This window comes from Grus americana (genome assembly GCF_028858705.1).
Source record: "Grus americana isolate bGruAme1 chromosome 34 unlocalized genomic scaffold, bGruAme1.mat SUPER_34_unloc_2, whole genome shotgun sequence".
NCBI classification, from domain to species: Eukaryota; Metazoa; Chordata; class Aves; order Gruiformes; family Gruidae; genus Grus; species Grus americana.
In genome coordinates, this window is record NW_026561321.1 from 83,571 (window position 1) to 110,880 (window position 27,310).

The following is a 27,310-nucleotide window of genomic DNA, read 5'->3' on the forward strand; positions in this document are numbered from 1 at the left end:
TGATGATCGACACGGAGGGGGCGGGGCCGGGAGCTGGGTGGTGGTTTACCTCCCCGCCCCCTTCCAGGCCCCGCCCTCCCTATAGGCTCCGCCCCCTCGCTTATCACGTGGCCCCGCCGGTCTCGCGAGAGAGGCGGCGCAAGAAGATGGCGGCGCCGGGGACGGAGGTGGCGGCAGCGGCGGGGGCCGCGCCGGGCCCGGGGCAGGTACGGGCGGGCCGGGGAGACCGGTGATGGGGGGGAGGGGTGTCCCGCTCGGCTGACGGTACCGTGCGATCTCCCTCCCTCCTTGCCGTCCCTCGCTTTTCTCTCGGTAGGTGACCAGTAACGGGAGCGCCGGTGGCGGAGAGGCGGCGGCGGCGGCCGAGACGCAGCGGCAGCAACCGGCTCCCAACGCCTGGCAGGTCATCAAAGGCGTCCTCTTCAGGTGAGCCCCACCCGCTGCTACCGGCCCGCTATCCGCCACCCACTCGCCGTCCTTTTCCGCCGTGGCACCGGGACCCCAAACCGGGGGGCGCAGCGGTGGGGGGCCCGGAGCGGGCAGGCGGCTCGCTCCACCCCCACCCCCACCCCCCGTCCTGGGGGCGCAACGGGGTCCCTGGGGCGTGGGGGGACGGTGCTGCCCATCCCCTGCCCGTGGGGCTGCCCCTCGTGGGCTCCGGGTTCCTTCCCGGTTTTCTCCGTGGAAGCCCCGGGTCCGGCTCGCCCCGGGTCCGGTTCATCCCGGGCAGGGGCAGCCGACGCTTTCTGGGCTTTTCCGCGGAACCGCCGGCGTTTCCCGTGCCTCGCTGCGGGGGGATCCAAAGTCCAGGCCGCGGCGTGGGTGACGCTCTGCGCGGCGCTGAGCTCCCGTTTCCGTGAGGAGGGGATCCCTCTCCTGTGGGGAAGGAGAAGGTCAGGGCGGTTCCGCTGGCGCGCCCGTAACCGGCATCGGGCGCGTTTGGATGTGTTGTTCCCGACCTCGCCTGCGTCGCAGTGAGGAGGCCGATGCCGGAGCCGGTAAGTCTCAGCTCTCGGACCGGCGCCGCTGAACGGGTCGTGAATCCCTTCTCCTCGCATCCGCCAGCCGCCTTCCTGCTCCGCTTCTCCGTCCGTCTCCTCCTTCCCATCCTGCCGAGGGCGGGTTTGTTCCTTTCCGAAGCGCCGCCTCCCTCGGCAGATCCGGTGTCCTGGCCGGCGAAGCCAGGGGAAAGAAGAGCGTTCTGTCGTCTCGTCGCCGACGGATCCGTGCCCTCGGAAATCTTCCGCCCGTCGTGGTCGACTGGCAGAGGAGATGCAGAGGGAAAACCCTGAGAGGGCGACGACCGCGTGCCACAAGTAAAGCGTGATGTCTGGTTCCCGAAACCTTCGGAAGAAGAAACGTTCTCCTAAGCCTTTCCTGAGCAAACCGTGACGTCCTTGCCGCGGATTTATGACCGCTGATGCAGCCGCAGAAGAGCCGGCAGCGCAGGCTCTGTGCTGGGCCCCGTGCGCCTCCTCCGGTTCAGCGGCCCGGCCGGGAGCACGTGCGGGGAGACTTTCCAAAATGCTCCAGCTCAGCCTAACGAAGAGTTACGCTGAATTAAATCCCCGCTTCTCTTGGGCTCTCCGGAGTCTTTCGCCTGTGACATGGAAGCAAAGCCGCGACCGTTGCTTTGTCACAGGAGTCGTTGTTCGGTTGCTGGCCTTGCCCACCGTTCCCAAACCTTTTATCCGGTTGCTGCGTGCGCGGACCGGGAGGGGGGGGAAAGCCTGATTTAGCGGCACATACAAAAAGCTCCTCGCGCTTTACCTGCAAAGAAAAACAGAGCCGCAAACCCTCGTACCTCAGGATGCCTGCCGAAAACCTTCCAAAAATGGGGGGGGGTGGGGGGGGAAAGCTCGATTTCTTTTAATACGCTCAAACGCTGCTGCCTGGCTCGGCTCGCAGAGAGCGTGTGGAAGGGACCTGTCCCCGTCTCCGCGCTGGGGCGGCCCGGGGAGCTTTGGGGAGCGATTGCAGCTGCGTGCCGGAGATCGGGAACCGCCGTGGCTGCAGGTTGGGAGGTGGCGAGTGAGCCGGGGCCGCTCAGGACTGTGCCGGATGGTCCGCCCCTCGCTTGTTAGGTGACCCTGTTGGTTTTTTGCCGGTTTTGTGCTGTGGTTTTGGCGTCGATTTGGCTTACGGAGGGCCGAGCACCTCACGCGCGTGCGATGTCGTCCGGGGGACGCTTTGCACACCCGTCGGCAGCTTTCTCCGGGGTTACCTCGGAGCGTGACTTCCTTACCGCGTCCTCGAGGTGACTTCCCAGTGTCTTCGCTCGCTTTTGGCTTGCTCCCACCGTGCCTGGCGCTGGGTCTGAACTGGCCCGGAACCGGTTTGCTCTGGCCTGCGCCTCTCGCCCAAGCGTGAACGCTTACCGTGACGGAAATAAGTGAGAACGTCGAGTTTTGAAACGCGGACTTGTCCATCCAGCGCTAACGATTTTCCCGCCTCCCCGCCCCGGGGAACGAGGGGGGGGTTTGTTTGCAGGAGACCGCGTCTGATTTGGCTGGGGAACGGCGGCTAAAACGCCTGAGCGGCTTCTCCCCCTTCCTCCCGCAGGATCTTCATCATCTGGGTCATCAGCAGCTGGTTCCGCCGCGGGCCGGCACCGCAGGAGCAGAGCAGTGCGGGCGGGACGCCGCGAGCCCCGAGCCGAAACCTCTTCCCCAAGGACACTTTAATGGTAACGCCGGCAGCGGCCGCGCTGTCCCGTCGCGGTAACCGCGCCGTGGCTCCGTGGTTGGACCTCTGAGTTAGATCTTAAATCTAGCAGAGCTAAACCGTAGCTCTGCCCGCGGCCGCAGCGTCCTGGCGGCGTAGCGTCAACCGAGAGTTATTTCTTGGGCTCGCCGGAACGCCACGCTGGTTTGGGAGGGGATGCTGTGGCGCTTTACGGCGAAGCAGGAGCGGTTCAGGCGCCTGTATCTCACCGTTGGGCTGAGTCGCCCACCGGCAGCTGACGTCGTCCTCTCTCTGCAGGATCTCTACGTTTATATCTCGGAGCACGAGCACTTTACGGACTTCAACGTCAGCTCGGCGCTGTTCTGGCAGAAGCGGGATCTTGTCTACGGGGACTGGACCAGCGGGGAGAACGCCGACGGGTGCTACGAACACTACGGGGAAGTTGACATTTCGCAGGTGGGTGCGCCCGCTGCTCTTCCTGGGAGGTTTGAAGCCGGGTGGGGGGAATCGCCGAGGGGTTGGCGAGGATTGCCAGGATCGTGCTGAAAGTTATCCCGGGAGCTCTGAGCGGAGCTGAGGCGTCGAGCAGCGTTGGCCGTCGCAGCGCGTCCCTGCGTCGCCTTTATCTGTATCTCGTTCGCGTCGGGCGGGGGGACCCTGTGGAGCGGGTCGGTGTTTCTTCTGGGCGTGCTGCGGAGGTGACGGGGCTCGAAGTCATCGTTTTGGTGATGATTTTGGCGTCGGTTGCCGGGCGCTGTACGAACGCGGGCTGGGAGATGACAGCCGTGCTCCGACCGCGTCCGGCTTGTAACCGCCCCGTCGGGGTGTGATTTCAGAGCGTCCAGCAGAACGGCTCCATCTACATCCACGTTTACTTCACGAAGAGCGGCTTCCATCCCGACCCCAGGCAGAAAAACCTGTACAGGCGCCTCGCCACGGTCCACACGTCACGAAGTATGACCTGGCGCAGGAGGGCAGCGCGCGGTGGCCCCCGGGGGTGGTGCTGGGGAAAGGGGTGCCCCGATTCCCGTGGCAAAACGGGAGCCCCAAGGAGTCGGGCTGAGCTCTGGCTTTGGCTCCGTGAAGGCAGGTGCCTGAAGGGGAAGATTACGGCAAATATCCAACTCCCCGCGGCCTCCGGCGCACTGGCTCAGCTGCTCCCTGAGCCGGATGTTTTCCACGCTTGGAATTTGTCTTTTGCGAACATACGGAGGAAAAACCTCTTGAAATCTCTGCGAGCTCTTAGTTTCTGTCCGCCTTCTGCGGGTGGGGGGGTCCCCGCCTGTACGGGGGGTGTGGAACCCCATCAGCCTTGAGAAGAGGAGGGAATCGCCACGTTCGGGTCTTCCCGCAGGACCGGAAGATCCGGACACTTGATCTCAGGTGTTTTCCTCCAACAGCGATGCCGTTATCCCAAAGGTTTGGCTGTTAATTTGGTTCGTTGTCCCCGAACTACAGCCTTTCCCTTTGATAACTGGAAGATCTGTGAGACAATCGCGATTAATTAGTCCTTTTGGGGGATGATGTGAGGGAAACGGGCTTCTCCGGTCAGCTCCTGCCTGTCCTGACAGGCCGTAGCCTCCTTAGCTTTCCTTCCCTACCTTCTTGCGGGGAGCTGGAAACGCTCACCTTTCCTTTTTCCTTCCAGTGATCAACAAATACAAGCGCCGGCGGTTCCAGAAAACCAAAAACCTCCTGACGGGTGAGACGGAGGCAGACCCTGAAATGATCAAGGTAACCGGCTATTCCTTTTTGCAGGTGGTTTGGGGTTTGGTTGGTTGGGTTTTTTTGTCCCAACGATCAAACTCTGAAATATTCACGTGCCTTCCGCCCGTCACAAAGCTGTTGGGAAGCGCCGCAGAGGGCGAAGAGGACGATGATTTCCTTGTAGCGTTTCTGGGATGGGAGGGTTGGCTCTGCCCCTTCCCGTTCCTCCCTCTGCCCCCTTATTTAAAGGGGGATGGCGCCGGGCTGACGCCGGGCGAGATGGAGGGATGCTGGCCGCCGTGCCGGTGACGGAAGCGGCGGTATTCTCGTTGCAGAGAGCGGAAGACTACGGTCCCGTGGAGGTCATCTCGCACTGGCACCCCAACTTGACCATCAACATGGTGGATGACCACACGCCCTGGGTGAAGGGCAGCGTGCCGCCCCCCCTGGACCAGTGTAAGGGCCGGGACGTGCCAGGGCTCCTTCCGCTCCCAGGGCGGCTTTCCGGGGCTGTCCCCGCTCCTCGGTGGATGCGTTTGGGCTCCTGTGGGGTACAGGGGCTTATTTCTCTGTCATCAGCGTGACCCCCACCTCTCCGGGAGCTCGTACCGAGCTGGGCCGGGGCTCAGCAGCCTCTCGGTCTCTCCCGGGTGGCCGCCGAGGGGGATGACGGTGACGATGGCTCTTGGTGCTCCCTGTCTCCTGCTCAGCCTTTCCCTCTGTTCTTCTCCCCCGGCTCCAGATGTGAAGTTTGACGCCATCAGCGGCGACTACTACCCCATCCTCTACTTCAACGACTACTGGAACCTGCAGAAGGACTATTTCCCCATCAACGAGACCCTGCAGCGCCTGCCCTTCCGCCTCTCCTTCTGCCCGCTCTCCCTGTGGCGCTGGCAGCTCTACGCCGCCCAGAGCACCAAATCCCCCTGGAATTTCCTGGGAGAGGACCTCTACGAGCAGTCGGACGAAGAGCAGGACTCGGTGAAGGTGAGAGCCGTTTGCGGGCCTCCCTCCTCCCGGCTGCAGCTCTCCTGCTCGGCCGCGTAGGTCAGGATCTCTCTTTCGTAGCGGCTCCTTCTCCCACGTTTCACGACGTCTTTTTCCCTCGCTTCGCTGGAAAAGCGTTCGATGCCCGTCCTTTGTCGTGATCGCTCCTCATTAATTATCCTTGCGACACGACGAGGAGCGCTGGGCAGGGTGGGACGGAGCCCGAGAGAAGTGTTTGACGCTTGTTCCAGGTCGCTCTCCTGGAGACGAACCCCTACCTGCTGGCGCTGACCATCGTCGTCTCCATCGTGCACAGCATCTTCGAGTTCTTGGCCTTCAAAAACGGTGAGCGCCGCGGCGGGACCTCGGGGATCCGCAGGGCAGGGGAAGGACGCGAAGGCGGTGGCGCGGCAGACGTCGTCGTGCTGCGGCGCGGTCTCGGCCGGCCGAACGCCCCGCGCTGCCGCGAGCCCTTCTCTCCCCAGCTGCGATGTCTGCAGCAGCTGTAGCCAAATCCAACCGTGTCCCAGGTGGGCTGCGGCCGCTACGGCACGCGTTGAGGCATCCGGCGCTCCTCGGCCGTGCTCCTCCGCGCCGCGGGGCCGACTTGAGGGCAGAAAGCTGCAAACTTGGGGTTTTCTTTGGTCTCTGCTGCCCGTGCTTATGCCAGACGGCGTTTTGCGGTGTCTGCTCGGCTCCGGCGATTGCGCCGCCTGCTCCTCTCGCTCCCTCTGCCGGGGCACGTGCCGCGGTAGCTCTCCGGAGCCTCCGGTGCGGGGGTTTCCTCTTCCCCTCCGGTGGGGTGACGGCTTGGGCTCCTTCCTGACAGACATCCAGTTCTGGAACAGCCGGCAATCTCTGGAGGGGCTTTCCGTCCGTTCCGTCTTCTTCGGCGTTTTCCAATCCCTCGTCGTCCTCCTCTACATCTTGGACAACGAAACCAACTTCGTGGTGCAAGTCAGCGTCTTCATCGGGCTCCTCATCGACCTCTGGAAGATCACAAAGGTCATGGACGTCCGGGTAAGCAGCGACGCGGGTGCGGTGGGGACCGGCGTTACCCCCGGTCCTGCTCGGTCACGCCTTTCCCTTCTCCTTTGGCAGCTGGACCGTGAGAACAAGGTGGCAGGAGTGTTTCCCCGCGTAACCTTCAAAGACAAATCCACCTACATCGAGTCTTCCACGAAGGTGTACGACGACGTGAGTCAGGGGGCCGGCGCTGGGGCCAGTTCCAGCCGGCCGCCGGCTTGGCCGAGCGTCTCGGCGCGCGTTCTCGCTTCGTCTTTCCCGCTTCCGCCGGGACTCACCGGGAACGGGGCAGGCGGAGATGCTGGCTGCCGGCGCTGCCCAGCCCTTCCTTGGTCCGAGGCTCGGGAGCCGGGGAAGCGCCGGTTCGGTGCTCCAACGTATTTCTGGCTCATTTTTTTTTTTTTTTTTTTTGGGTGTCGCTGTCTTCCCCAGATGGCTTTCCGGTATCTCTCGTGGATTCTCTTCCCCTTGCTGGGCTGTTACGCCGTGTACAGCCTGCTCTACCTGGAGCACAAGGGTTGGTACTCGTGGGTGCTGAGCATGCTCTACGGCTTCCTCCTCACCTTCGGTGAGTGCCGCGCTCGCTGCCGGGACCCGCCAAAAATCCCCCCGCGCGGGAGGAAGAGGAGGATGGGAGGAACCGGTTGCGCCCTGGGGTGCAGCTTTTCCTCTGGGGCTCCTTCCCGCTCCCTCTGGGCTCCTCTCTGATGGGGGATACCGGCAGAGCTTCGTTACGGTAACGAGGAGCCCCCCCCCCGTCTTGCTTCCGCAGGCTTCATCACCATGACCCCCCAACTCTTCATCAACTACAAGCTGAAGTCGGTCGCCCACCTGCCCTGGCGGATGCTGACCTACAAAGCCCTCAACACCTTCATCGATGACCTCTTTGCTTTCGTCATCAAGATGCCCATGATGTACAGGATAGGCTGCCTGCGGGACGGTACGGCCTGGGGGGGGGGTCCCTGGGGGTCCCCAGTCCCTGGGGGGGGGCGGGTCCTGGGTGGGGAGGGGGTCCCTGGGGGTCCCCAGTCCCTGGGCGTCCCTCCTGCTGCTTATGGTGGGGGGGGGGTCCCAGTCCCTGGGGGTCCCCACTCCCTGGGGGTCCCTCCTGCTTCTTAGGGTGTGGGGGGGTCCCAGTCCCTGGGGGTCCCTCCTGCTTCTTATGGTGGTGGTGGGGGGTCCCAGTCCCTGGGGGTCCCTCCTGGCCCCTTGTGGCCCTCCCCCACCTCTGCAGGGTTGAGGGGTGGCCCCTACTTCACACCTCTCCTCCTCCCCCCCCCGCCTCCAGACGTCGTGTTCTTCATTTACCTCTACCAACGCTGGATCTACCGGGTGGACCTCACGCGCGTCAACGAATTCGGCGTCAGCGGGGAGGACCAGGTCTCCCCCCGACCCCCCCTTCCCAGCAGCCCCCCCTCAACACTCCCTGACGGGGTCCCCCCAGGGGGGGAAAAACCACCAGAGGACAAGAAGAAGGATTAACCAACCCCCCCACCCTCTTCCTCGCTCGGTTTTTACCAAACCCGGCGTCTCCGCCGGGCACCGGATGGGGGGAGCGGCCGTGCCAGGTGGTGGCCCCGTCCCCCCCCCACCTCCATTTCCCTTGGGTTGGGGGGGTGGGGGGGGCAGCCGCACGGGCCCCCTCCCCCCCAGGGAGTGGGGGTCCCCCCCACCCCCGTGTTTCACGTCCCCTGGTCCCGTCAGCGTTGTGCGCTCCATCCCATTGTGCCGGTGTGTAGGACAGTGTCGCGGCGTCGCCTCTTCCATAAAGAGCTGATTTAACCCCAAAACCGACCCCCCCCTCTCATTTCCCCCCCCCCCCAAGAGGGTTTGGGGTTCCCCCTGGGGAAAAGGCACAAGGGGGACACCCCCCCCCCTTTTCGTGGGGGACAGCCCTTGGGGGGCTGGTCCTGGGGTCCCTCCCGGTGTTTGGGGGTGTCGGGGGGGGTCCTGTGCCTGGGGCTCCCTCCCGGTGGGTATTGGGGGGGGGGGGAGGGGGCCGGGTCCCTCCCGGTGTTGGGGGGGGTCTGTCCCCATCAGTACAGGGGGGACCCCGTGCCTGGGGCTCCCCCCGGTGGGTATTGGGGGGGGGCCGGGTCCCTCCCGGTGTTTGGGGGTGTCAGGGGGGGGTCTGTCCCCATCAGTACGGGGGGGACCCTGTGCCTGGGGCTCCCCCCCGGTGGGTATTGGGGGGGGGGGGTGGTCCAGGGGTCCCTCCCGGTATTTGGGGGAGTCACGGGGGTCCATCCCCATCGGTACCGGGGGGATCCCGTGCCTGGGGCTCCCCCCCCGGTGGGTATTAGGGGGACGCCGGGTCCCGGGGTCCCTCCCGGTATTTGGGGGGGTCACGGGGGTCCATCCCCATAGGTACCGGGGCCCCCCCGTGCCTGGGGCTCCCTCCCGGTGATTATTTTGGGGGGGGGGACGGGACCGGTCACGGGGCTCCGGCGGCGGCACTGCCCTGAGGCCACGTGCTTGCGGAGGCCACGCCCCCTCACGTGGCGGAGCACCGGCTCCGCGGCCGCACGTGGCGCCGGTAGCCACGTCACCGAGCCGCGCCCGTCCCTATTGGCTGTCGGTGCCGTCCATCTGCCTGCGGGGGCGGGGCCTCCCCCCGCCGGTCCCGTCCCCGCAGCGGAGCCCCCGAGCCCGGTACCGGACCTTCACCCCAGACCGGAGGTCCCGGAGCTCTCGGTACCAGAGCCCTCTTGCCCGTTACCGGGTTCCTCTCTCGTACCGGTACCGTGAGCGATCCCGAGCCCCATTCCCGCACCGGGCCCAGCCGCCACCCCCCATCCCCGGTACCGGCTCGGGACTCAGGCAGGTACGGGGGGGGGGGGCAGGGGGACACGGGGCCGTTTGGAGACACGGGGGGGGGGGGTGTGTGTGACCAGGCGTGTCCCCCATCACGGCTGCGACACCGGACACCGGGCTGGGGGACAACGGGGTGTCCCATCCCCGCCCCCCAAAGTGCCACCCTGAGCCTGGGGGGGGGGGGGGGGCTGTGTCACAACTGGCACCTGGCCACCCGCACCCCCCCCCAGGACCCCCCGTGTCGTGTCCCCCCCCCCCCCCAGGAAGGGCCACCCCGATGCCGGCTGAGGGGCCGGGGGTGACCACCGAGCTCCCCTCCCCTGGGGCTCCCCCAAAGAAGATGGGGGGCGGGCGGGGGGCACGGGACACCCCAGCCAGCGACTCCGAGAAGGATTCCGGCTTCTCAGGTAAGGGGCCGTATCCTGTCCCTGTCCCCGGGGGTCCCCGGGGCTGGCTCGGCGTGTGGCGGGGGCTCACTCCCACCCCGGCAGACGCCAGCTCGGAACACCGGGACAGGCGGGAGCGGACGGACGCGGAGGAACTGCCCGACGCCCAGCCGGCCCCACCGCAGCACCCGCTCGGCGCCCCGGCGGCACCCGGCTACCACCCTTTCGCCCGCCTGGCACCCGTCTACCTCGTCCACAACGTTCTCCTCCAGCAGGTAACGGCACCGCGCTGCCGGATCCGGCACCGGACTGGTTCAGCCGCTGGGCCGGTACGACGCTGTGTTACGCCAGCGCCGTGCGGTTCTGGCACTGCGCGGCACCGGCACGGCGCCGTTACGGCGCTGGGTTGGTTCGGTATCACGCGGCTTCGGCACCGGGGGCGGTTTAGCACCGTATGGTTCCGGTACGGTGCTACGGTGGCACCAGGCCGCTCTGACACCGCGCGGTTCCGACACCGCGCTACGGCGGCGCGGCTCTGCTCCGTTACGACCGGCACGGGGGCTTGTTTGGTGCCGCGCGACATCGCCACCGGCCCGGTTTGATGCCGGGCTGCTCCGACACTGCGGGGTTCCAACACCGTGCTGTGCCGGCATCGGACCGCTCCGGCGCTGTGAGGTTCCGGCACCGCGCTGCCCTCACCGCCGCTCCCCCCTTTTTCCCCGCAGCCCCTGGGAGCCCCCCCAGAGCCCTGGCAACCGGCTCGGCTTCTTCTCCTCCAGCCTCCGCCACCCTCCGCCTCTCACCAGGATACAGCCGTCGCCCGCCACGACGCCACCGCGACGGTTGCTCCGGTAGGGAATCCGGGGTACCGAAGCCGGCGGTTGGGGGTAACGGCGGAGCTGCTGCGGCGGGGGGGGCTGCTGGCGGCGGCTCTGCGCACCGGGGCCCTTCTCCGGCAAAACCGACGCACCCAGCGGGAGATCGTCGCCCTACGTCGGCACACCCGGCTGCTGGCCCGCGCCGCCTGCGATCCCCGCGTCTGGCCTCGCCTGCGCGACGCCCTGGGAGGGGGTGGCCCCCCGGTGCCCCCCGCACCCCGTCAGGACCCCCCCGCTTTTGGGGAGGGGGTGGGGGCAGGGGGGTTGTAGGGGGGTTGGGGGGAATAAAGGTGCTGGGGTGTCCCCAATGTGTCCTGCCCCTTGTGTCCGCACTGTTCGTGGGGTCCGTGTGTCCCCCCCCCAACCCGTGTCCTACCCCGGGGTGTCCCCCCCCCCCTCCGTGTCCTGCCCCGGTGGCCCTGGGGGTCCCCCCACTTTGTATCCCCAGTGTCACCCGGGGTGCTCCCCCCGTGTCCCCAACCCCCCGCCCCGTGTCCTATCCCCGGGGTGCCGTTTCCCTGCCCCCCCCCCCCCCCCGCCGTGTCCTGTCCCCGGGGTCCCCCCTGCCCCATCCCCGAGCTGGGACACACGGACACGGACACGCGTGGGGGGGGGGTGTCCCGCGGGGCACGCGCGGTTGGAGCTGTCACGCGCCCCCACCCGCGCGACCGAGCCCACGTGCACCCCCGCGCCGAGGGGCGTGGCCCCAGGGCCGTAGCCCCGCCCATGGGGTGGGAGGTGCCGAAGCGTCCAGACGAGAACTCGGCAGTGCGCATGCGCAAGGATTCTACGGGACGGGAAGGCGGATCCGTGCGTTTTGATTGACAGCGCGCCGGCCAATCGCGAGGAAGAAGGGGGTGGGCACAATGGTCGCGCCGTGACCACGCCCCTACCCCGGTACCGGAGCCCTCCCGGCATCCCCTGCGCTGACCTCTGACCCCCGATTTCGTTCCCGGCCGGGCCCGGGCCTGCGACCCCCGCGATCCCCATGGAGGCGGCCGGAGACCCGGCCCCGGCCGGGAAGCGGAGGCGGTTCACGTTGCGGCAGGAGGGTCCCACCGACCCCGCGGTACCGGCGATCGGGGGGGGGGATACGGGACCCACGGGCACCGGGAGGGGGTGGCCAGGAGGGGCGCTGGGAAGCGGCCCACGGGTGTCCGGGGCGGCGTGTGTCTCACGGGGGACCGGGGGCCCCTTCCCCTCTCGCTCCCCCCCCAGGTCCCGTCGCTTTTCAAACCCTCCGCGGCCCCCCCCGGGCCCGGGCCCGGGCCCCCCCCGCCGCCCCCGGGGCCCAGCTCCTACGCCGAGTACGTGATGCAGCAGTCGGTCATCACGGCTGTTCCCGGAGCCACCGAACCGACCCCGGTCCCCACCAGTGCGGTAGGGGTTCCCTCCCGGCTCCCCCCGACCCCCGAACCTGGCGGTGGTCCCCCGGGGGGGGCCGTACCGGGGGGTAGGGGTAGCCCCGGGGACGTTCCCCCCCTGCCGGTGCTCAAACCGGGTACCAAAAGCAGCAGCATCGTGGTCAGCCCACGGCAGGTGAGTGGGGTGGGGTGGGGTGGAGTGGGGGGGGGGCATGGAGGGACACCATCCCCCGGTGTCGCAGGGCTCGGGGGAACCCGTCCCCCGGTAACGGGGCGGGGGGACACGGGGACCGTCCCCCGGAGTCTGGGGCTGTGCGATTATGTGCCCTGACCCCCCACCCCACCCCGGGACACGGGAGGGGACTTGTCCCTGGTGTCCCTGGACAGAAGGGGGACCGGCCCCCCCCCCTCCCCTCTCCCCCCAGAGGGGCAACCCGGTGCTGAAGTTCGTCCGCAACGTCCCCTGGGAGTTCGGTGACATCGTCCCCGACTACGTCCTGGGCCAGAGCACCTGCGCCCTTTTCCTGAGGTGAACCGGGGCTCCTGGGGGGGTCCCTGGGGGGCCGGGGAGGGGTTGGGGAGGGTCCCCTCGGCATCACCCCGTCCCTGCTGTGTCCCCAGCCTGCGGTACCACCACCTCAACCCCGGTTACATCCACGACCGCCTGCGGCACCTGGGCCGGAGCTACGGGCTGCAGCTGCTGCTGCTCCAGGTTGATGTGGTGAGAGGCTCCCTGTCCCCGTCCCCTCGCTCTCCCGGTCCCTCTGTCCCCCCCATCCCCGTCCCCTCGCTCTCCCGGTCCCTCTGTCCCCCTCATCCCCATCCCCTCGTTCTCCTGGTCACCTCCATCCCCTCTGTCCCCGTCCTCTCCCTCTTTGGGCTCTTCTGTCCCCATCCCCTCACTCTCCTGGTCCCTCTGTGCCCTCCATCCCTGTCACCTTGCTCACCTGGTCCTTCTGTCCCCCCGTCCCCTCGCTCTCCTGGTCACCTCCGTCCCCTCTGTCCCCGTCCCCTCCCTCTTTGGGCTCCTCTGTCCCTGTCCCCTCATTCTCCTGGTCCCTCTGTCCCCCCCATCCCCTCCCTCTTTGGGGTCCTCCATCCCCGTCCCCTTGCTCACCTGGTCCCTCTGTCCCCGCCATCCCTCTCCCCTCACTCTCCCGGTCCCTCTGTCCCCTCTGTCCCCCTCGGCTCTCCCTGCCGCAGAAGGACCCGCACCAGGCGCTGAAGGAGCTGGCGAAGGTCTGCATCCTGGCCGACTGCACCCTCCTGGTGGCCTGGAGGTAGGGGCTGTCCCTGTGCCCCCCCCCTCCCCACGCCGTGGGGGACCCTGCTGTCACCCCTGGGTGGCTCCCCCACCTGCTGCCTGTGCCGTCCCCAGCCCCGAGGAGGCCGGGCGGTACCTGGAGACCTACAAAGCCTACGAGCAGAAGCCGCCCGACCTGCTGAAGGAACGAGTGGAGCAGGATTTCCTCTCCCGGGTGAGCTACGCCCCCTCCCCACACCCCAATTTGGGGACCCCGAGGGTCCCCTGACACCCCCCCCCCTTCCCCGTCACCCCCAGATGACCGACTGCCTGACCAGCATCAAGTCAGTGAACAAGACGGACGCGTTGAGCCTCCTCACCACCTTCGGGGTGAGTCACCCGTGGGGACGTGTCACCCACCCTGGGGCACGCCGGGGATGGACACCTGCCCCCCCCCCCCCCGAGCCCCCCCGTCCCCCCATCTCTCACCCTCCCACCCGTCCCGCAGTCGCTGGCGGCCGTGGTGGGCGCCTCCCGGGAGGACCTGTCCCTCTGCCCCGGCGTCGGGCCCCAGAAGGTGAGCGGCGAGGGGACAAGGGGGACGCGGCCCCTGACCCCCCCCCCCCCGAGTCCCCCCCTCACGCCCCCCCCTTTGCCCCCCCTCCTCCAGGCCAAGCGGCTCTTTGACGTCCTGCACGAGCCCTTCCTCAAGGACCCCAAATGAGCAGCTGCCCCCCAAAATTTCTGGGTTTTTTTTTTAAAATAAATGGCGTTTATTGGTGACGCAGCCTCGGTGGGGGGGACGGGAACACCCGCTGTGCCTGGGGTCACTCCGGCCGTTCCCGTTTGTGCTTCTTCTTCTTCTTCTTCTTCTTGGGCACCTCCAGCTCGCCGGGGGCCAGCGCGACGTCTTGGGGGGGTCCTGGCCCACGCTCCCCCTCCTCGCCGGGCGCTGCCCTCCCTGGGGTCGACACCTCGGGTACCTCCAGCGGCTCCGTCGTCGTCATCTTCTTCTTCTTCTTCTTCTTCTTCCTCTTGGCCGGCGGCACGTCGGGCGTGGGGACGGTCACTGGGATGCCGGGGGGTGGCCCGAACCTCTCGGTGATGACGAGGGAGCCGTAGAGCGGGGGGGCGCAGGCCAGGGGGCCGGCGGGGGAGTCGGACACCAGGAGAAGGGTGCTGCCGGCTCCCCCCGGCACCGCCCGCACCCCGTAAAGCCGCGCGTCGCCGTCCCCGTCGGGTTGGAGCTGCCCGCAGCCGTCCAGCGGCACCGTGCGGCCCTCCAGGCTGCGGGGACGGGGCGCTCGGTGGGGTGGGGTGGGGGGGGCCACGGCCGCTGGTGCTGTCACCCCTCCCGCCCCCCCCAAATGGCACTGTGACCCCCCCACCCCCCGGATGAGTCTGTCACCCCCCTGTGCCCCCCCCCCCCCCCCCCCCACTGACCTCTCGGGGCGGAAGTCGGCGGGGGCGCGGATGAGCCAGAGTTTGGTGGAGGGGCTCCCCAGGGACCCCCGCGGGAGGGGCGTGGGGGCCACCGCCTCGAACTCGGGGGGACACCGGAACCGCACCGGCCCTGGGGACAGCCGGGTCACGGGCTGGGGGGGCTTCGCTGCGACCCCCGTGGCCCCCCAATGTCCCAACCCTCTCCCCTCCAGCCCCCCCCGTGGCCCCGCCGTGTCCCCCCCCACTCTCTGTGTCCTCGCACCCCCCACTCTCTCGTGCCCCCTTGTGTCCCCCCATGCTCCCCCACTCTCTCATGTCCCTCCCCGTGTCCCCCCCACTCTCCCGTGTCCCCCAGTGTCCCCCCCACTCTCCCGTATCCTCCCGTGTCCCCCCCACTCTCCTGTATCCCCCCGTGTCCCCCCACTCTCTCGTGTGTCCCCCCACTCTCCTGTATCCCCCCGTGTCCACTCCACTCTCCTGTATCCCCCCGTGTCCCCCCACTCTCCCGTGTCCCCCCACTCTCCCGTATCCCCCCGTGTCCACTCCACTCTCCCATATCCCCCCGTGTCCCCCCACTCTCCCGTATCCTCCCGTGCCCCCCCACTCTCTCGTGTCCCCCCCACTCTCCCGTGTCTCCCCACGCGAGATTCCCCCCCCCTCACCCTCCATGCCGTCGCGTGCACCTCCTGGCCCCGCCTCCGCTCCGGCTCCGCCCCCGGACGCGCCCACCCAGCCGCTCAGCGCGGGAGCGGCCCCCGTGTCCCCCCCCCGCCCCGCGGGGCAGTTGGTGCGATCCGGCGGCGGGAACGAGGGGAGGGCGGGGCGTAAGGGGTGAGGCCACGCCCTCGCCCCGCCCCTTAGTGGGCGTGGCTGCGGGGCCGTCGGGCGGCGGCGGCGTTTAAAGGTGCAGAGACCCCGGCGGAACCCGGGGGGGGCCCTGGGGGGGCCCGGGCGGGGTCAGGGGCACCCGAGGGTGGGGGGGGGGGTGTGTACCGGTACCGGGGACGGTGGGGACGGGGGGGGTCAGGCCCGGCCTAACAACTCTCGGCGGGCATTGGGGCTCGCCCGACCGGCCCGGGTGGGGCGGGGCGGAGCTGGGAGGCGCCGCAGGTACCGGGGGTGTGGGGGGAGAGTGACCCCCCCCTCCTCCGTGGGGTCTGCCGTGTCCCTCTCTCGTGGGACCCCCCCCCCCCTCCCGTGGGACGTGTTCGTCCCATCTCACTCCGTCACCCTCCCGCTAGGGTCTGACCCCCCTCGCCCGTGGGGGTGTGTCCCTCGTGGGATCTGACCCCGCCCGTGGGTGTATCCCCCCCCCCCCCGTGGGATCTGGCCCCCGCCCGTGGGGCTGTGTGTGTCCGTCCCCCGTGGGATCTGGCCCCCGCCCGTGGGTGTGTGTGCTCCCCGTGGGATCTGCACCCCGCCCGTGGGGGTGTGTGTATCCCCCCCGCCGTAGGATCTGCCCCCCGCCCGTGGGTGTGTCCCTTCCCCCCGTGGGATCTGCCCCCTTCTCGTGGGATCCCTCCTCGTGGGATCTTCCCTTCTCCCGTGGGACCCGCTCTCCCGTGGGATCTGCCCTCTCTCGTGGGACCCGCCCCTCCCTCCCCCCCCCCGTGGGATCTGCCCCCCCCCCCCCATCCCCAGCACCCTGGGGTGCAGGGCGCGGCCCCCCCCTCCCCCGCCCCGCTCAGCTCCCTCCCCCGCGTGACCCAGCGCTGTGGAATTGGGCGTAGAGGCCGCGGGGACGCGGGCGCGCCACCGGCACCGGCACCCCACCAGGTACCGACCCGCGCGTGGGGCCCGTGGGGATGGGAGGGGGCAGACCCCTGGGTCTGGTTTGGGGAGCTGGGCGGGGGGAGCACCCTTGGGTGCCGGGACCCTGAGGTGTGATTCGGGGTGCCGGGGAGGAGCACCCTTGGGTGCCCGGGACCCTGGGTCTGGTTTGGGGTGCTGGGCGGGGGGAGTACCCTTGGGTGCTGGGCGGGGGAGTGAGGAGCACCCTTGGGTGCCGGGACCCTGGGGTGTGATTCGGGGTGCTGGGGGGGAGCACCCTTGGGTGCCCGGGATACTGGGGTGTGATTCGGGGTGCTGGGGGGGGGGGAGCACCCTTGGGTGCCGGGACCCTGGGTCTGGTTTGGGGTGCTGGGCGGGGGGAGCACCCTAGGGTGCCGGGACCCTGGGGTGTGATTTGGGGTGCTGGGGGGGGAGCACCCTTGGGTGCCCGGGATACTGGGGTGTGATTCGGGGTGCTGGGGGGGAGCACCCTTGGGTGCCCGGGATACTGGGGTGTGATTTGGGGTGCTGGGGGGGGGGGGAGCACCCTTGGGTGCCCGGGATACTGGGGTGTGATTTGGGGTGCTGGGGGGGAGCACCCTTGGGTGCCGGGACCCTGGGGTGTGATTCGGGGTGCTGGGGGGGGAGCACCCTTGGGTGCCCGGGATACTGGGGTGTGATTCGGGGTGCTGGGGGGGGGAGCACCCTTGGGTGCCGGGACCCTGGGGTGTGATTCGGGGTGCTGGGGGGGAGCACCCTTGGGTGCTAGGATACTGGGGTGTGATTCGGGGTGCTGGGGGGGAGCACCCTTGGGTGCCCGGGATACTGGGCTGTGATTTGGGGTGCTGGGGGGGAGCACCCTTGGGTGCCGGGACCCTGGGGTGTGATTCGGGGTGCTGGGGGGGGGGGGGAGCACCCTTGGGTGCCCGGACACCTGGGTCCAGTTAGGGGTGCTGGGGGTGTGTGGGGGGAGCACCCTTGGGTGCTGGGTTCCTCCCCAGCTCCCCTCCCGTCTCGCTGCCCGACCCGGGGCGAGCTGGGGCTTGTCCCGGTCTCCCGGGGGCAGGAGCCGGGTGGGGCCGCCAGGGTGGGGCGGTGGCGCGGGGGGGGGGGGGTGTGTGGGTGTGGGTGTGTGTAGGGGGGTGTCCCCCAAAACCCCTCTGCTGTCCCCACACCCCGGGTGCGCCCCTCCGACACCCCAAATCCCCCCCCCCCCCAAGGCACTGGGGCACCCACGGCAGGAGGGGACTGTCCCGTTTCCGTGGGGGGGGGCTGCCCCCCCTCCATCCTGCCCCCCCCCCACGCCAGGTGACCCCAGTGGGAAGTGGGGGGGGGTGGGGGGGGTGTCCTACCGCCCCCCATCTCTAGCAGGGGGGTGCGTGTCCCCCCGCCCCGCCCCCCCCGTGGCCCTGTCCCGGGGGGGTGGGCGGTGCCCGCTCCTTGCAATGGATTAATTACCAGTAATTATGATGATGATGATGATGATTCGGAGAGGCGAGCGGGTCGCAACACGTCCCCGCTCCCCGCGTTCCCAGGGGACTGGGGGGTGTGGGGGTGCACGGGGTAGGAATGAAGGGGTGCCCCCCCCCCAAATAGTGGGGGAGCCCACCCATTACCCCCCCCCCCCAGGATGGCGAGCGAGCGGCTGCGCAGCGCCCAGGACCTGCTGGATCTCACCTTCCAGTGTGAGTGGGGGGCTGTGGGGAGGGGGTGGGGGGGTGACGCCTATTGGGGTGCGGTCTGACACCCCCCCCCACCCCCAATATCCGTGTCCCCCCAGCCCTGGCCATGCAGCACATGGACCTGAAGCAGGTGGAGCTGGACACGGCGGTGGCCAAGGTGGACGAACTCTCCCGGCAGCTCGAGTCCCTCTGGACCGATGGCCCCGGTCCCCCCAAGGTAGGACCTGAGATTGAGGGGGGGGGGCACCCCATTGCCCCCAACCCCCCCCCATACCCAACCCGTCCGTCCCCAGGAGCCGTACAGCCCCAGCCGGACCCGTTCGCCCCTCGGCCGGAGGAGCCTGGCACCGGAGAGCCCCGAGCTGCCGGGGGATCCGCTGGGGCGCCCCGGTTCCCCCCGGACCCCCCATTATCTCCCGGGAGAGGATCGGGCCCCCTCGCCCCGACCCAAGGTGCTGGCGGTGCCTTACGAGGGGTTGGCGCTGCCGAGTCCGGGGGGCCGAGCCCCCTCCCCGCGTCCTCATCGTCCCTACGAATTCCTGGGGCTCGGGGGGTCCCCCCGTCCGGGCGAGGGGCCCGTGTTCTTCCCTGAGCGGGTGCCGTCGCCCCGACCCCCCGCGCCCCCGCCCTACGAGGCGCACGGGCTGTACCCCTCCATCGGCAGCTCCGCCGGCACCTTCCGGGCGCAGGGTAAGGCCACCGCGGTGGGGGACACAGTTGGGGGGTGACAGTCCCTGGGCTGGGGGAGGTGTTGGTGTGTCGTGTCCCCCCCCCCCTCCCCAATCCTGGGGTGCTTCCGTCCCATCCCAGGGTGTCCCCCACCGCCCCTGGGCTGTCCCCATCCCGGGGTGTCCCTGTCACCCCCCACTCCTGGGGTGCCCCCATCCATCCCCGTACCCCAGCTTGAGGGTCTGGTGTCTGGGCCGTGCCGGGGAGGTGTGGGGGGGGTCCCCTCAGCCCCATCCCTGTGTCACCCCCCCAGATGACCTCGTGATCAAGCGGCGGCCGCAGAAGAGCTGGAACGAGTCCGACCTGGACGTGGCCTACGAGAAGAAACCCCCCGGCTCGGGGGGCTATGACCGTGAGCGGAGAGGGTTGGGGGGGGACACGGGGGGGGCTGGGGGAAGCCAAGCATCTGAAGTTGCTGTTTTGGGGGGGGAGAGTGGCATTTTGGGGGGGCAGGGGAGGGATAGAGAATCCAGTGAGGACGAGGGGGTCCCAAGGCAACTGGGGGGGGGGGGTTTGGGGTGTCCAGGGGCAGGTTGGGCCTTTTTGGGGGGGGGGGTGTGGGACCAGGAAGGTCTGGGGCCGCTGGTTGGGATACAGCGAGGGGGACGGTGCTGCTGTGGGGGGGACGGGACGGGACGTCTGGGGCTGCTGGGGTCTTGGGGGGCACCATGTGGGGGTCTGGGGCTGCTGGGGGAGCGGGGTCCAGGGTTGCCGGGTTGGGTGTGGGGTTCCGGGGGCTTAGAGCACCTCACGGGCCTGTGTTGGGGTGCCCCTGGGGTGGGGGGTCACATCCCCCCCTGACCCCGGTGTGGCACTGAGGTTTGTGTCCCCCGTCCATGTCATGTCCCCCCCCCCCCCAAAACTTCCAGGCACCGGCGAGGGGCAGCCGGGGCCGCGACCGTCCCTGGGGCTGGCGCTGGCACCCTGGCGGGAGTCGAGCCTGGACGGGGCGGGTGCGCAGAGCAAGGTGAGCGCTGGGTTTTGGGGGGGGTGGGTGGGTGGTGTCAGGGCGGGGTCCGGCCACCGTCCCCAGCCCCGGTGCCTAACGCCGGGGTAGATGGGCGGGTGGGCTCCCCCCTCCCTGATACCTTGTTTCCCCTTCCCCCCCCCCCCCAGGATGGTGCTTACGGGGGGCACAGCGCCACGCTACCCCGTAACTACAAGGTGTCCCCGCTGGCGGGCGAGCGGCGGGCCGAGGGTCCCTTTCGGCGGTCGGCACCCGGCACCCTGCCCCGCGGCTGGCACTTCTCCCAGCAGCCCGTCTCCCGCATCCCCGTGCCCCCCCAGGGTGGGCGACCCCCCCGCCACAAACCCCTGCCCCTCTCCATGATCTTCAAGCTGCAAAACGCTTTTTGGGAGCAGGGGGGCGGTGGTCCCCGGGGGCTTCCCCTAGCCCCTGCCACCGGCCCCCGTGCACCCCAAAAGCAACCTCAGCTCCCGGCGCTGCCCCAGGCCCCCCCGGCGTTGCCAGGGGGCGAAGGTGAGGTTTCTGTGGGGTCCCCAAAGTGGGGAGACATGGGGATTATTGGGGGGGGGGGTGTCTGCGGGGCTCGAGTGGGCAGCAGGACCTGGGTTTGGGGGGGACCGGGAGGTACGAGGGGTACGGAGTCGGGGGGGGGGGGGCAGTGGGGCTGCAGCATGCTGAGACATGGGAGGTTTTGGGGTGCTGACCCACTCAGGGTTGAGGGGGGGGGGGGGTGTGTCACGGTGCGCGGGTGCTGGAGCGCCCTGACCCCGGTTCCCTGGCAGGATCCGGGCGCCCTGCGCCCCCTGAGACCGTCCCGCCGGACGGGGAGCCGGAGCTGGAGCGGCTGCTGCAGGGTGGGGAGGCGGAAGGGCTGGAGCGGCCGCTCAGCCCCACGCGGCTTCAGCCCCTGCTGCCCCCCGAGGCCCAGCGGGTCCCCGAGTTCGAGGAGGTCGCGCGGGTGCTGGCTGAGATGCCGCGGCCCCTCAAGCGCCGCGGTTCCATGGAGCAGAGCCCGGGGCCGGCGCTGCCGCCCACCCGCACCCGCCAGTACCAGCAGCTCATCACTCGCCTCCTGCACCGCCCGCCCCGTCGCGACGAGCCCCCGGCCCCCGGTGACACCGGCGTCTCGCCCGAATTGCCGCCCCCCGCTCCGGTGGCCCCCGAGTCCCGGCCGCCTCGCCACAGCCCCCCGCCGCAGTCCCCCAGCAGCCCCGTCCCGGTAAGTGTCTGCGCTCCCCGGGGGTGCCACCTGGTCCCCAGGGTCCCTTGGAGCCCCCCAGGGTGCCACACGGCACCTGGTGTCCCTCGGAGCCCCCCGGGTGCCTGGTGTCCCCAGAGGCGCCCGGCGGGTGCCCCCACGGTCCCCCCGGGTGCGTCATGGTGCCAAGCAGTGTCCCAAGAGGTGTCCCCAGGGTCCCCTGGGTGCCATAGAATGCTGGGTGCCCCGGGAGGTGTCCCCAGGATCCCCTGGGTGCCAGACAGTGCTGGGCACCCCGGGAGGTGTCCCCAGGGTCCCCTGGGTGCCATAGAATGCTGGGTGCCCCGGGAGGTGTCCCCAGGGTCCCCTGGGTGCCATAGAATGCTGGGTGCCCCAGGAGGTGTCCCCAGGGTCCCCTGGGTGCCACAGAGTGCTGGGCGCCCCGGGAGGTGTCCCCAGGGTCCCCTGGGTGCCAGACAGTGCTGGGCGCCCCGGGAGGTGTCCCCAGGGTCCCCTGGGTGCCATAGAATGCTGGGTGCCCCGGGAGGTGTCCCCAGGGTCCCCTGGGTGCCACAGAGTGCTGGGCGCCCCAGGAGGTGTCCCCAGGGTCCCCTGGGTGCCAGACAGTGCTGGGCGCCCCAGGAGGTGTCCCCAGGGTCCCCAGGGTGCCAGACAGTGCCGGGTGCCCCGGGAGGTGTCCCCAGGGTCCCCTGGGTGCCACAGAGTGCTGGGCGCCCCAGGAGGTGTCCCCAGGGTCCCCTGGGTGCCAGACAGTGCTGGGCGCCCCAGGAGGTGTCCCCAGGGTCCCCAGGGTGCCAGACAGTGCCGGGTGTCCCGGGAGGCGTCCCCAGGGTCCCCTGGGTGCCACAGAGTGCCGGGTGTCCCGGGAGGCGTCCCCAGGGTCCCCTGGGTGCCAGACAGTGCTGGGCGCCCCAGGAGGTGTCCCCAGGGTCCCCAGGGTGCCAGACAGTGCCGGGTGCCCCGGGAGGTGTCCCCAGGGTCCCCAGGGTGCCAGACAGTGCCGGGTGTCCCGGGAGGTGTCCCCAGGGTCCCCTGGGTGCCACAGAGTGCCGGGTGCCCCGGGAGGCGTCCCCAGGGTCCCCTGGGTGCCACAGAGTGCCGGGTGCCCCGGGAGGCGTCCCCAGGGTCCCCTGGGTGCCACAGAGTGCCGGGTGCCCCGGGAGGTGTCCCCAGGGTCCCCTGGGTGCCAGACAGTGCCGGGTGCCCCAGGAGGCGTCCCCAGGGTCCCCTGGGTGCCAGACAGTGCCGGGTGCCCCAGGAGGCGTCCCCAGGGTCCCCTGGGTGCCAGACAGTGCCGGGTGCCCCAGGAGGTGTCCCCAGGGTCCCCTGGGTGCCAAACAGTGCTGGGCGCCCTGGGAGGCGTCCCCAGGGTCCCCTGGGTGCCAGACAGTGCTGGGCACCCCGGGAGGTGTCCCCAGGGTGCCAGACAGTGCCGGGTGCCCCAGGAGGTGTCCCCAGGGTCCCCAGGGTGCCGTACAGCGCTGGGTGCCCCGGCGGTGTCCCCCAGTGCCCCTGACCCCCTGGCTGCCACAGGAGCGGCGCTCGGCCCTGCGCGACCCTTCCTCGCCCCGCAGGCGCCCCGGGGCCCGCGTGCGCCTCAACCCCCTGGTGCTGCTGCTGGATGCGGCCCTGACCGGGGAGCTGGACGTGGTGCAGCAGGCGGTGGCTGAGGTGGGAATGGGGGGACAGGGACAAGGGCTGGGGGACAGTGGGGATGGGGACAGGGTGACAGTGGGGCTGGGGGGCTGGGGGACAGGGGGCTGGGAGGTTGGCAGGGACAAGGGCTGGAGGACGGTGGGGACGGGGCTGGGGGACAGTGGGAATGGGGACAGTGGGAATGGGGACAGGGGGATTGGGGACAGGGGGACGGGGCAAGGGCTGGGGGACAGGGGAGATGGGGATGGGGACAGGGGGATGGGGACAGGGTGACGGGGGGATTGGGGACAGGGGAGACAGGGGCTGGGGACAGGGTGACGGGGCTGGGGACAGGGTGATGGGGGGATTGGGGACAGGGTGACGGGGCTGGGGACAGGGGGACAGGGATGGGGACAGGGTGACAGGGACAGGGGGACAGGGATGGGGGCTGGGGGACAGGGGCAAGGGCTGGGGGACAGGGGAGACGGAGATGGGTGGCAGGGGGCTGGGAACAGGGTGACGGGGGGATGGGGGACAGGGACAAAGGCTGGGAACAGGGGAGACAGGGATGGGGACAGGGGGACAGGGATGGGGACAGGGGGACAGGGACAAGGGCTGGGGACAGGGGAGGCAGGGATGGGGACAGGGGAGATGGGGATGGGGACAGGGGAGACGGGGATGGGGACAGGGGAGGCGGGGATGGGGACAGGGGAGACAGGGATGGGGACAGGGGAGACGGGGATGGGGACAGGGGAGACGGGGATGGGGACAGGGGAGATGGGGATGGGGACAGGGGAGACGGGGATGGGGACAGGGGAGATGGGGATGGGGACAGGGTGATGGGCTGGGGGACAGGGGAATGGGGACAGGGGAGACAGGGATAAGGGCTGGGGGATGGTGGGAACAGGGACAGGGTGGCAGGAGGATGGGGGACAGGGTGACAGGGGGCTGGGGGACAGGGTGACAGGGGGCTGGGGGACAGGATGACAGGGACAAGGGCTGGGGGACAGTGGGGATGGGGACAGGGACAGGGGCTGGGGGGCTGGGGAACAGGGGGCTGGGGACAGGGTGACAAGGGGGTTGGGGACAGGGTGACAAGGGGACCAACGCGCCTGCTGCTCAGGGGCGGTAGCGGAGTGCCGGGGTGGGGTGGGGGGGTGGCAGCGGGGGTGGCAGAGGGTGGCGGTGTGGGGACAGGCGTGCGTGTCCCCAGCTGAACGACCCCAGCCAGCCCAACGACGAGGGCATCACGGCGCTGCACAACGCCATCTGCGGCGCCAACTACGGCATCGTCGACTTCCTCATCGCCAGCGGGGCCAACGTCAACTCCCCCGACAGCCACGGCTGGTGGGATGGGGACCCGCTGTCACGGGGGTGGGGGGACCCCACGGATATGGAGGGGTGGGGACACCTGGGACCCTCAGAGCCCCCCCCCTCCCTTGCCCCCAGCCAGAGGGGATGGGGACAGGCACCCCAAGGACTCCCACAGCCATGGGGACCCCAATAATGCACCCCCCCCCCCCCCCCGAGCCCAGGGTGATTGGGATGGGGACAGACGGGGACCCCAATAACCCCCCCCCCCAAGCCCGGGGTGATTGGGATGGGGACAGACGGGGACCCCAATAACGCCCCCTCCCCAGAGCCCGGGGTGATTGGGATGGGGACAGATGGGGACCCCAATAACGCCCCCTCCCCAGAGCCCGGGGTGATTGGGATGGGGACAGACGGGGACCCCAATAACCCCCCCTCCCCAGAGCCCGGGGTGATTGGGATGGGGACAGACGGGGACAGGGACCCCAATAACCCCCCCTCCCCAGAGCCCGGGGTGATTGGGATGGGGACAGACGGGGACAGGGACCCCAATAACCCCCCCTAGAGCCCGGGGTGATTGGGATGGGGACAGACGGGGACCCCAATAACCCCCCCTCCCCAGAGCCCGGGGTGATTGGGATGGGGACAGACGGGGACCCCAATAACCCCCCCCCAGAGCCCAGGGTGATTGGGATGGGGACAGACGGGGACCCCAATAACCCCCCAACAACCCCGGGTGAGCAGGGACGGGGATGGGGACCCCAGTTATCCCCAAGAGCCCAACACAATTGGGGACAGGGACCCCAATAATCCTTGTCGGCCTCCAGCGGTCGGGGACCTCGATAATCCCTCAACAGCCCTCGGTGACTGGGGACGGGGAGGGACGGGGGACCCCGATACCCCCCCGTAACTGAGGCACAGGGACTCCTTCTTCCCCAGGACACTGGGGGGACGGTCCCAGGGGAGCCCATCTTCTGCCCCCCACCCTGCCCCCCCAAAAAAAAAAATTTTCTCCCCATCCTGACGGTGCCAGGACGCCGCTGCACTGCGCGGCCTCGTGCAACGACACGGGGGTGTGCGTGGCCCTGGTGCGTCACGGCGCCGCCATCTTTGCCACCACCACCAGCGACGGCAGCCTGGCCGTGGAAAAGTGCGACCCGTACCGGGAGGGTTACACCGACTGCTACAACTACCTCACTGGTACCGGGGCAGGGGGGGAACTGGGAGCACTGGGGGTATATGGGTACGGTGCGGGGGGAACGGGGACTGGGGAGGGTACCGGTGACTGGGGAGGGGGGGTATGGGTGCTGGGAGGAGGGATATGGGTACTGGGATGGGATACTGGGCTGGTATGGGTACTGGGAGGAGGTATGTGGGTACTGGGATGGGTACTGGGAGGAGGTATGTGGGTACTGGGAGGGGGGACTGTCAGGTATGGGTACTGGGAGGAGGTATGTGGGTACTGGGAGGGGGGACCGTCAGGTATGGGTACTGGGAGGAGGTATATGGGTACTGGGATGGGTACTGGGAGGAGGTATGTGGGTACTGGGAGGGGGGACTGTCAGGTATGGGTACTGGGAGGAGGGATATGGGTACTGGGAGGGGGGACTGTCAGGTATGGGTACTGGGAGGAGGGATATGGGTACTGGGATGGGATACTGGGCTGGTATGGGTACTGGGAGGAGGTATGTTGGTACTGGTATGGGTACTGGGAGGAGGTATGTGGGTACTGGGCTGGGATACTGGGCTGGTATGGGTACTGGGAGGAGGGAGATGGGTGCTGGGATGGGATACTGGGCTGGTATGGGTACTGGGAGGAGGTATGTGGGTACTGGTATGGGTACTGGGAGGAGGGATTGTTGGGTATAGGTGCTGGGAGGAGGGATATGGGTGCTGGGATGGGATACTGGGCTGGTATGGGTACTGAGAGGGGGTATGTGAGTACTGGTATGGGTACTGGGAGGGGGTATCGGGGCTATATGGGTACTGGGGGTCCTGCGGGTACTGGGAAGGGGGATCACAGCTATACAGGGGATACTGGGGGGGTGCGTGTACAGGTACTGGGATGGGTATCGAGAGGAGGGACCGGGGATACGGATACTGGGAAGGGGTACTGGGAGGGGTACTGATACTGGGAGGGGATGCCAGGATGGGTGTGGGGGGAGGCCAGGGGTGCAGTGCCATAGGGGTGCTGGGGGTGCGTTTGGGGGGTCGAGGGTGCTGACGTCCCTGTCCCTGCAGAGGTGGAGCAGAGCATGGGGGTGCTGAACAGCGGGGTGGTGTACGCGCTGTGGGACTACAGCGCCGAGTTCGGGGACGAGCTGTCCTTCCGTGAGGGCGAGCCTGTCACCGTCCTGCGCCGCCAGCCCCAGGAGGAGCTCGACTGGTGGTGGGGGTCACTCTACGGCCACGAGGGCTACGTCCCCCGGAACTACTTTGGGGTGAGTGGGGGGGTGCCACAGCACCTGCGGCCCCCGGGGGGGGGGGGGTCCCACGGCACCCACAGTCACACCACAGCCCCAGGGGGGTACCCACAGCGCCCATGGCCCTGGGGGGGGGGTCCCACGGCACCCACAGTCACACCACAGCCGCAGGGGGGTACCCACAGCGCCCATGGCCCTGGGGGGGGTCCCACGGCACCCACGGCAACCCCACAGCCCTCGGGGAGCACCCGCAGCGCCCACAGCCACGGGAGCGCGGGACCCACAGCCCCAGAGGGGTCCCACAGCACCCACGGCCACCTCACAGCCCCAGGGGGGCAGCCGCAGCACCCATGACCCCAATGGGGTCCCACGGCCCCCCGTGGTTCCCCACAGCCCCTCCGTGGCCCTGAGGGCGGATCTCACGGCCTCCCTGGTCCCTCTGTGGCTGGTGGTCCTGGGGGACACCCTCGCCCCTGACGCTCTCCCCCTCCCTCAGCTCTTCCCCAGGGTGCGGCCGCAGCGGAAGAAGGTCTGAGGGGGGGCCCCCGAGGACATGGCGGGGGGCCTGAGCCGACCGTGGCCCTCCATCCGCTCGGATGCATGAGTCCCCCTTGCCGGTGGGCACCTCCTCAAGCTGCCCCCCCATCCCATATCCCCCCTCCGAGCAAGGCACCGGGGTGCCCCCCCCACGTACCCCCCCAGCGGTGTCATGTATTTCCCCCCCCCCCCCCCCCGGCTGGTGACAGCGGGTTTCACCCTACGGTGTTGGCTTCTCTGGGGAGTAAAGAGCCTTCGGCTGCGCCTGGTGGTCTCCATCCTCTGCGTCACAGGGGGGTTGGTGGGGGCTCTTGGGACTGAGAGTGACACGGGTGGGGACACCCCGCTTTGGACCTGGAGGGGTGCCATGGCTGGGGACACCCCGCTTTGGACCGGAGGGGTTACACAGGTGGGTCCCATCGGCAGGCGGGTGTTGAGCCCTGCCCAGGGGTCCAGGACCCATCACACCTAACGGTGCCTTGAGCAGAGAAACGCCGTCCCTCC

General features: G+C 69.3%; 5 protein-coding genes across 8 annotated transcripts; 4 read left to right on the plus strand and 1 right to left on the minus strand.

Moving 5' to 3' along the window:
- The first annotated feature begins 92 nt into the window (after positions 1-92).
- CLPTM1 (CLPTM1 regulator of GABA type A receptor forward trafficking) lies at positions 93-8,195 on the plus strand. Its single transcript, XM_054811466.1, has 14 exons — positions 93-206; positions 317-426; positions 2,563-2,686; positions 2,983-3,141; positions 3,522-3,639; positions 4,334-4,419; positions 4,728-4,848; positions 5,135-5,379; positions 5,631-5,724; positions 6,209-6,399; positions 6,481-6,576; positions 6,838-6,973; positions 7,178-7,345; positions 7,694-8,195. The coding sequence occupies exons 1-14, from the start codon at positions 147-149 to the stop codon at positions 7,885-7,887; spliced, it is 1,902 nt and encodes a 633-aa protein (XP_054667441.1). The 5' UTR covers positions 93-146; the 3' UTR covers positions 7,888-8,195.
- Positions 8,196-8,986: 791 nt separating this feature from the next.
- Positions 8,987-10,753, plus strand: LOC129200172 (uncharacterized). The gene is made up of 4 exons (XM_054811450.1): positions 8,987-9,229; positions 9,483-9,626; positions 9,711-9,880; positions 10,331-10,753. Exons 2-4 carry the CDS (start codon positions 9,497-9,499, stop codon positions 10,751-10,753), a joined length of 723 nt encoding a protein of 240 aa, XP_054667425.1. The 5' UTR covers positions 8,987-9,229; positions 9,483-9,496.
- Positions 10,754-11,280: 527 nt separating this feature from the next.
- Positions 11,281-13,847, plus strand: ERCC1 (ERCC excision repair 1, endonuclease non-catalytic subunit). 2 transcript variants are annotated; one of them, XM_054811464.1, is made up of 9 exons: positions 11,281-11,552; positions 11,702-12,022; positions 12,273-12,376; positions 12,469-12,568; positions 13,054-13,127; positions 13,226-13,325; positions 13,409-13,480; positions 13,599-13,667; positions 13,761-13,847. In XM_054811464.1, the coding sequence occupies exons 1-9, from the start codon at positions 11,472-11,474 to the stop codon at positions 13,812-13,814; spliced, it is 975 nt and encodes a 324-aa protein (XP_054667439.1). In that variant the 5' UTR covers positions 11,281-11,471; the 3' UTR covers positions 13,815-13,847. The 2 variants fall into 2 exon arrangements, with proteins under 2 accessions (XP_054667439.1, XP_054667437.1); XM_054811462.1 differs by having other exon boundaries at positions 11,285-11,552; positions 13,051-13,127.
- POLR1G (RNA polymerase I subunit G) lies at positions 13,777-15,326 on the minus strand. The gene is made up of 3 exons (XM_054811465.1): positions 15,196-15,326; positions 14,534-14,663; positions 13,777-14,377 (listed from the first exon to the last, which is right to left on the minus strand). The coding sequence occupies exons 1-3, from the start codon at positions 15,200-15,202 to the stop codon at positions 13,918-13,920; spliced, it is 597 nt and encodes a 198-aa protein (XP_054667440.1). The 5' UTR covers positions 15,203-15,326; the 3' UTR covers positions 13,777-13,917.
- Positions 15,327-15,377: 51 nt separating this feature from the next.
- Positions 15,378-27,068, plus strand: PPP1R13L (protein phosphatase 1 regulatory subunit 13 like). 3 transcript variants are annotated; one of them, XM_054811459.1, is made up of 14 exons: positions 15,378-15,437; positions 16,244-16,309; positions 17,933-17,988; positions 18,084-18,202; positions 18,279-18,675; positions 18,968-19,066; positions 19,584-19,681; positions 19,831-20,194; positions 20,464-20,900; positions 22,434-22,571; positions 23,749-23,882; positions 24,880-25,046; positions 26,088-26,287; positions 26,766-27,068. In XM_054811459.1, the coding sequence occupies exons 3-14, from the start codon at positions 17,934-17,936 to the stop codon at positions 26,802-26,804; spliced, it is 2,247 nt and encodes a 748-aa protein (XP_054667434.1). In that variant the 5' UTR covers positions 15,378-15,437; positions 16,244-16,309; position 17,933; the 3' UTR covers positions 26,805-27,068. The 3 variants fall into 3 exon arrangements, with proteins under 3 accessions (XP_054667434.1, XP_054667435.1, XP_054667436.1); XM_054811460.1 differs by having other exon boundaries at positions 15,401-15,437; positions 16,264-16,309; XM_054811461.1 differs by lacking the exon at positions 16,244-16,309 and having other exon boundaries at positions 15,418-15,437.
- The last annotated feature ends 242 nt before the right edge of the window (positions 27,069-27,310 follow it).

Bases quoted from the DNA above. Each gene is read 5' to 3' on its own strand.
- CLPTM1 (XM_054811466.1), top strand. From the start codon at position 147: ATGGCGGCGCCGGGGACGGAGGTGGCGGCAGCGGCGGGGGCCGCGCCG. The intron at 2,687-2,982 runs GTAACGCCGGCA...CTCTCTCTGCAG, and splicing joins TCCCCAAGGACACTTTAATG to GATCTCTACGTTTATATCTC. The intron at 3,142-3,521 runs GTGGGTGCGCCC...GTGTGATTTCAG, and splicing joins GGGAAGTTGACATTTCGCAG to AGCGTCCAGCAGAACGGCTC.
- LOC129200172 (XM_054811450.1), top strand. From the start codon at position 9,497: ATGCCGGCTGAGGGGCCGGGGGTGACCACCGAGCTCCCCTCCCCTGGG. The intron at 9,627-9,710 runs GTAAGGGGCCGT...CCACCCCGGCAG, and splicing joins GAAGGATTCCGGCTTCTCAG to ACGCCAGCTCGGAACACCGG. The intron at 9,881-10,330 runs GTAACGGCACCG...TTTTCCCCGCAG, and splicing joins ACAACGTTCTCCTCCAGCAG to CCCCTGGGAGCCCCCCCAGA.
- ERCC1 (XM_054811462.1), top strand. From the start codon at position 11,472: ATGGAGGCGGCCGGAGACCCGGCCCCGGCCGGGAAGCGGAGGCGGTTC. The intron at 13,481-13,598 runs GTGAGTCACCCG...CCCGTCCCGCAG, and splicing joins GCCTCCTCACCACCTTCGGG to TCGCTGGCGGCCGTGGTGGG. The intron at 13,668-13,760 runs GTGAGCGGCGAG...CCCCTCCTCCAG, and splicing joins CCGGCGTCGGGCCCCAGAAG to GCCAAGCGGCTCTTTGACGT.
- POLR1G (XM_054811465.1), bottom strand. The intron at 14,378-14,533 runs GTCAGTGGGGGG...CCGTCCCCGCAG, and splicing joins GCCGACTTCCGCCCCGAGAG to CCTGGAGGGCCGCACGGTGC.
- PPP1R13L (XM_054811459.1), top strand. From the start codon at position 17,934: ATGGCGAGCGAGCGGCTGCGCAGCGCCCAGGACCTGCTGGATCTCACC. The intron at 22,572-23,748 runs GTGGGAATGGGG...GCGTGTCCCCAG, and splicing joins TGCAGCAGGCGGTGGCTGAG to CTGAACGACCCCAGCCAGCC. The intron at 26,288-26,765 runs GTGAGTGGGGGG...CCCCTCCCTCAG, and splicing joins TCCCCCGGAACTACTTTGGG to CTCTTCCCCAGGGTGCGGCC.